This window comes from Pygocentrus nattereri, chromosome 19 (genome assembly GCF_015220715.1).
Source record: "Pygocentrus nattereri isolate fPygNat1 chromosome 19, fPygNat1.pri, whole genome shotgun sequence".
Lineage (NCBI taxonomy): Eukaryota > Metazoa > Chordata > Actinopteri > Characiformes > Serrasalmidae > Pygocentrus > Pygocentrus nattereri.
The window spans coordinates 38,953,099-38,960,586 of NC_051229.1; the positions used below are offsets into that span (position 1 = coordinate 38,953,099).

The 7,488-nt window shown below is 42.1% G+C and overlaps 1 protein-coding gene across 1 annotated transcript in view; it reads right to left on the minus strand.

Annotated features, from left to right (window-relative positions):
- The window catches only part of pcp4b (Purkinje cell protein 4b), a 46,367-nt gene extending 40,669 nt beyond the window's left edge, over nt 1–5,698 (minus strand). Inside the window, exon 1 of the mRNA XM_037547752.1 lies at nt 5,555–5,698. Within this exon, the coding sequence (XP_037403649.1) occupies nt 5,555–5,563 (9 nt within the window). The 5' untranslated portion in view covers nt 5,564–5,698. The remainder of the gene's footprint in view (nt 1–5,554) is intronic.
- Between the last annotated feature and the right edge of the window lie 1,790 nt (nt 5,699–7,488).

Here is a 7,488-nt window from a genome sequence, read left to right on the forward strand (position 1 = left end):
TTCTACCCCTAATCTTCAGTTATTCCATCACTCCATTTAAACATTAGTAGTGCAAAGGCAAGATGTTCAGTGTTCTATCTGACCAGGTTAGCATTTATTTTGTCAGTGTTTGTAAGCTTATCCTGAAATTGATACATATACTAAATCCCCAAATAGGTTTTCCATATGAAAGAAACAAAAATCCAACCAAAAAAAATTCAACATTTTAAGAACACTGGGTTCTTAAAAGATGTTCACCAACATCTTCCTAAGTGCTTTCATAAATGTGCTCTTGAGAAACATCCTCAGAACAAATCCCACATAAAATATGTTGGTGAATGTCAGAGTCTTTGTGAAAGTTGCATAAGTGGGTTTAAAGAGGAAATTACTTTTGAAGAATGATTGACAGGGGAGGCCCAAAGTTCGACAATGAGCATTTGCAAGGATTTTAGGTATTTCAACCTCAATGATGCATTAGGTCATCTAAAGGTTCATGGAACTTGAAAAAGTCTCAGTGCATAAAGGTAAAAGGCCAAAAATCACAACTGAATGCCCATGACCTTCGGCCCCTCAGACCGCTGTGCAATAAAACACGACAATGGCTTGGGCTCTGCAATACTTTGACAAACTGTTGTCAATAAACATTGTCACTACATCCACAAATGCAGGTTAAGACTGTCCTATGCACAGTGAAACTCACATATCAACAACATCCAGAAACACTGCCGACTTCTTTGGGCTGAAGTTCATCTAAAATGGAGTGGTGCTCAGTGTAATTGGGTTTTGTGGTATGACGAATCAATCTTCAGTTTGTTTATGGAAATAATGAATGTTGTGTTCTCTGGGCCAAAGAAGAAAAGTGCCATCCAGATTGTTGCCAGCATAAAGTTCTAAATCCAGCATCTGTCATGGTCTGGGGGGTATTGAATCATTGCATTGTATCATTAACGCTGAACTCATTTTGGAGCAACATACGCTGAGTTTCAGGTGTCCTCCTTTTCAGAGACGTCCATGATCATTTCAACACGACACGCCAAGAAACATTCTGCACGTGTTCCAGCAGCACGACTGCATAATCAGAGAGTGGGTTGCTGGACTGACCTGCCTGCAGTCCAGAACCGTCTCATATGTATTTAAAACGTGCAAAATATGACAGCGAAGGCTCTGATAGGTTGCACAGCTGCTTATATAGCAGAAGAACATCAAACTATTCTGCTTTAAAAATGAAATAAGTTAAGACTTTAGTCCTCAAATGATAATTAGTCCTCAGGAAATCACTAAGGACTGACCATCACGCTGGAAACCCTTCATTCTTCATTCAGTCCACATCCGAGACTCGAGAGAAACGGCGTCAGAGAGTTTCCAGCTGCTGAAGCTGCTGCAGCGGGTTTAGAAAGTAGTGATGAAGATAACGGAGCGTTTTGATATGAAACATATGAGCATCATGTTCTATGAAGAGCCTTTAAAGGAGAGTTGAAGAAAAGATGAACAAATAGAGACAGAATGACCTCAAAACACAGAGGGTTGAAGGCTATTAAAGGAAATATGATGTAACAGTGTAAACATGCTCCTTGGAACGTGTTGCAGGCATCAAATTTGGAATGTATGATTACAAAAATAATACAGTTCATAAGATAAACAGTTATTGTGTTTTGTAATGTTTTCGATTTCATACAAGTCAAACTGAATTTTCTAATCACTGCTTTCTGTTTTTTTAAGTTTTTGGTTATGTTGGAAAAAACCAGAGTCAATAAACACTTTGACTGGTGAATTTGCATATTTACTAAAAGAAGGCTGTGTCTTCAGTACGTTTACTTAAGGAATAGATTCCGTTTCAATGGTTAATATCATGATTATCATTACTAAAGTTGCATACACACTGTATTTTATTTATGTATGTATACGTACATCCAGCTGCATGGATGTGTTTAGAAGGTGAATGACACTGAAGGTAAACAGTTTCCATCAGGGAGAACCGAGTGGCTCTGAAATCACTTTTTACACACAAGCAAAGTTTCAGTTTCAGATTTATTTACAACTTAGTTCCAAGTTTAAGTTGAATAAAAACTGGCTTTAAACTCAGGATCACAGATGAGCTCCTTTACTATGTTGATCTGTAGGCGTCTGTTCATAAACATAAACCAGCCCAAACTCATTTACTATAAAATGAAATGGTGTTTGTAGAAATTCAGAAAAAAGCCGCGTCAGTCTCGACTGCATATGTGGACATATTTCTATATTGAGCTCTATTTACACAAAGTTAGGTTAGTTCATCATTTATGTTGAACAGACTCTCCCAAAGTTTTACGCTGCTGCGCTGACGTTGAACCGCGTGCTGCACTGGGTCGGTATGACCAACAGGTCAAAACCAGCTCTAAACAAAGTGACCGCTGGGCCCTGATTGGTGCTCTGGCTTTGCGCTTCTTTCGTTTTGACATGTGACGTTTTTATACACACAGAAACCAAAAGGAACGACAGATTTCTCAAAATGTAGGAGGGAAAAGTCGGATATTAGACTCTGAAATGTAGTGGAGTGAAAGGAAAAAGACGCCCAGAACGGAGAAACTTCAGTACAGATACACCAAAAATACTAAAGTACAGAAACTAATTACATTTACTGAGTTACTGTCCACCACTGGTGAACGAGGCGTTGGTTCTAGATCCGACTCTGTTTAGTCACACTGCAGTTACAGCAGCTCAGAGCAAGATTCAGCTTTAACGTTCACTTACTCTCAGTTTAATCTTCAACAAGTTGCATAACAGACTGAACTCATTACAGTGTTTTCCATCTGAGTGGGTTGAGTTTTGAGAAAACTCCTCCTAAAAATGCTGATATGCATATATGAGGTTTGTGTTTGGTGGGGGGGGGTTTCTGGAGCATATGGTGTTTCATCACAGTGCTCACAGTAATTGATGACTTTCTTTAGATATTAAACACTCCAGCACTCCAAAGGAAAGAGGATGCGCAGTAATGACCCTCGCGCAGAAATCAGGGCTGAGTTTATGCTGATTTCCACTCTCAGAATTAAGGGTCCTCTGCGCGCTGCATCGCTACATCTGGCTTCACTTGTTCAAAAGCACTGCAGGGTCAGAACAGAAACTTTGAGAAAAGCCCTTCAGCCTGAAGTTGCTCGCCCGCTAATTAATACTGTCTCTGCAAACTTTTGTCAACTGTTTTCTCATCAAGCTTCAGGGGTGGTGATTTGAGCTGAGGAAGAGTCGCTGCTATCAACTATATTAGCAGTCAAGTAAAATACTGATTATTTAGGTGATTAATTGAGCAGTTTGATTTAGGCCAAGCGGTACAAAATGGACATAAGTGAACAATAACAAACCATGCTGAGCCTTTCAGAGACTCTAACACACTTCTCATGAAAATGAACTAGGAAGCCTTTAAAGAATGTAAAAGATACAGTGAGGCAATAAATTTGGGTGCAATTCTTGCAATAACAGGAGAAGTTTAAATATTTGCCCACTAATTATTGCTGATTCATTAAAAAGATCAAAGTTTAATTAAGTAATCATGAAAGTTCTGATCATTGCCCACTACCATTAACCTCTTAAACTCCACACTTATAAGTAGGTTATTCATTTTAAGGGTTATTATACAGTAAATACTGAATTATTCTACAATGAATCTGGAATGTTCTGAGGTGATGAGACTGAGGATCTGAAGAGCTTAATTTCATCAAAGTGTTGTAAACCAACATTAGCATTAGCATTACAGAATAACCTATTGAACTCACAGATAAAGGGGATGTAATGAGGAATTTGTCTTTGTGATGTCACAAAAACAAACACATTTACATATATCCACCTATTCCCGCCTAGAGCAGTTTAGCCCCACCCATTCAGCGTACAGCAGTTTAGCCCCACCCATTCAGCTTATAGCAGTTTAGCCCCTGTGTGTCAAACATTTTAGCAGAATGGGCTGTTACCAACGTATGAAATACAGGGTCCTGGTGAATCCGGGACCCCCTAATTCAGGGGAATGTCTCAAAATCAAAATCCTAGGGGCTCTTTCAAAATAAATTGATTATGAGTTTATGCTGTCCATTCTGGAAAAACAGACACTCAAATCCAGACTCAGTGAAGGTCGTTGTTTATCTGTTTCCCCCACGATCAGCTTCTGTCTCTGGTGGTCTTAACTACCTAGAGCTGCAGCTCTGCTGTGCCTCAGGGTGGTGATGTAGTAGACTGGTTCAAGTAGTTGGACCTTCATAGCCTAGAAACTCTAACTGCCCTGAGCTGCCCTGTCCATTACTCTGACTGACCCAACAAGTCATGTTTCTCCAGTGCTCATGTTCACAGCGCTGTCCTCCACAGGCTGCTCTGCTCTACAACGCAGTTGCCAACAGACGAACAGCGCACAGGACGGTCTGCAGAGCACCTACTAAAGGCACGGCACAGAAACTGCACCTGCTGTTCGTCTCATTCTGTCTGTGCGCAACTCAGACCTCACATTTCTGCTTCAATACTGTGACATGGAAAGTGGGGAAACTCTGCTATGACCTTTCATTCACCCCGATACTCAATACACACACAAATAAACAAACAGAAGAGCCACTTTCTTCATCATAAGCGGAGGTACGTCTCACAAGATAATCTGTCTTATTCTTAGTAGTGTTCCTTTGTGCCAAAGTGTCAAACTCTACAAACACAAAACGCCAACCAGATACTGCGAAACACATTCCGCACTACTACAGGCTGATTCAGACTACAGTTATCAGTCCATATAATCTCTAAAGCTGTGAAAGAATGTTGTGTATTGATCCCTGAAGGACTTATGCACCAATACTTCTCCATAATCCAGTGTGTGTGATGTAATCAGAGGGATTCAGAGCGGTTTGGAGTGAAATGATTCAGATGTCTTTACAGTGGTGGTGATGGGAACCAGGGGTCACCATGACTACAACACAGATACAGACATTTTATTTACCATCTAGACCCACCAGAGAACCTACACGAGTCTTTTGAGCTTATATGGAATGTTGATGATGGGAAAATAGTGGAAAATCTTGAATAATAAGTTTTCTTTGAGACTATTTTGCCGCACAGCGCCCTTTTTAACTTTGATTTTTCCACTATTGTAGGGTCACTGGTGGTTCTGGATAGTAAATAAAGTGTCTATATCTGTGTTGTAGTCTTGGCGATGCCTGGTTCATATCCCCACCACTGTAAAGACGTCTGAACCACATCACACTAAACCGCTCTGAATCACTCAGTTTGCATCTCAAGGACTTGACTGTGAAGGAATTTTGGTGGAATTCTCCTTTAAGAGCAGTTTAATTAAAGTCAGCACTGTGTCTGTGGAAATAATGTGATTAAAAGAGGAAGAAAAATTCCAAACACATCCTCACCGCTTCTGTTTAACATCCCTGCAGTGCAGTTAGAGATCTAGAACACTCAGTAAACTACAAATTACTGTAATGTTATTATAGGAACTCCTGCAGCTGAAAAACAACATAGAAACCACCTTCAGTGTTTCTGTTGGTCAGAGATCCTGAGCTACCACAACAGAGCCTAATATGGTCTAATGTTCTTTAAATAGCGTGTGCTGTTATCTAGCACTTACCTCACTCATGGTGTGGAGTACTCTAAACACAGAGACAGCAGTCAGATCAGCCGGGTTCTCCAGACTACGTGCCCAGCAGCGAACCAGCGTTATATGGTATTAAAGCCCTCTCCTCCAGAGCATCATCCTCCCTCTAAGCCAATAGGAGAGAGGCTCATTCCAGACCACGCCTACTCATTAATATTCTGCCTGAAAGTGGTCAGAGTGTGTCAGTGTGAGAGCTGAATAACACTGACCTGAACTCACTCTGCAGCCCCCTCTGCCCTCAGAACTCGCTCTGCAGCCCCCTCTGCCCTCTGATCCTCTGTTTATCACGCGCTGATCAGCGCGAGGGGGGCGGGAATATTGATAATAGGCTGCAGCCGGGATTCCTGCTGAATTCATATTGTGCGCTGCATTCCTCTACCGGTAGAGGGCGCCTGTGAGAGCAACAACATTTCTCATCACATTTAAACAAAATGCTTTAATTTATGAGTGATTATAATGAATAATTAATTTCTAATTGGTATGTACTGAATTCAACATAGTGAATAAGCATCTACATACATAAATAAAATAACTGTCTGGCTGATTGACTGCAGAACCACCTGGTCACTCAAGTTCTTGCCAAATTCAGCTGGAAGAGGAGCAAAAACAGCTTCTCCACTGAGAAAAGTCTTCAAAGCAGAACCGGCTGCTGTTCTGTTTGTCCTTGATTTGCCGTCCAGTTCTGCAATAATCAATAATAGAGCATCAACAATGGTAGTTCGACCATCAGAACAGGCTGACTGGTCCAGCTGTGCGACGTCTGAAGAAACACCGGACCTCGGACTGCACTGCAGTTAAGGACACTCATTGAAGTCTGTGACCCTTTTAAGAGTTTTCACTTGAACTTCTAATGGCTGTGAGCAGAGAGATGTGCATTTACTGGAGCACTGTGTTCAGTCTACAGCAGTTCAGCTCCACCCATTCAGTCTACAGCAGTTCAGCTCCACCCATTCAGTCTACAGCAGTTCAGCTCCACCCATTCAGTCTACAGCAGTTTAGCTCCACCCATTCAGCTTACAGCAGTTTAGCTCCACCCATTCATCTTACAGCAGTTTAGCTCCACCCATTCAGCTTACAGCAGTTTAGCTCCACTCATTCAGCTACAGCAGTTTAGCTCCACTCATTCAGCTACAGCAGTTTAGCTCCACCCATTCAGCTACAGCAGTTTAGCTCCACCCATTCAGCTACAGCAGTTTAGCTCCACCCATTCAGCTACAGCAGTTTAGCTCCACCCATTCAGCTACAGCAGTTTAGCTCCACCCATTCAGCTTACAGCAGTTTAGCTCCATCCATTCAGCCTACAGCAGTTTAGCTCCACCCATTCAGCTACAGCAGTTTAGCTCCACCCATTCAGCTACAGCAGTTTAGCTCCACCCATTCAGCTTACAGCAGTTTAACTCCACCCATTCAGCCTACAGCAGTTTAGCTCCACCCATTCAGCTACAGCAGTTTAGCTCCACCCATTCAGCTACAGCAGTTTAACTCCACCCATTCAGCTACAGCAATTTAGCTCCACCCATTCAGCTTACAGCAGTTTAACTCCACCCATTCAGCCTACAGCAGTTTAGCTCCACCCATTCAGCTACAGCAGTTTAACTCCACCCATTCAGCCTACAGCAGTTTAGCTCCACCCATTCAGCTACAGCAGTTTAGCTCCACCCATTCAGCTTACAGCAGTTTAGCTCCATCCATTCAGCCTACAGCAGTTTAGCTCCACCCATTCAGCTACAGCAGTTTAGCTCCACCCATTCAGCTACAGCAGTTTAGCTCCACCCATTCAGCTTACAGCAGTTTAACTCCACCCATTCAGCCTACAGCAGTTTAGCTCCACCCATTCAGCTACAGCAGTTTAGCTCCACCGATTCAGCCTACAGCAGTTTAGCTCCACCCATTCAGCTACAGCAGTT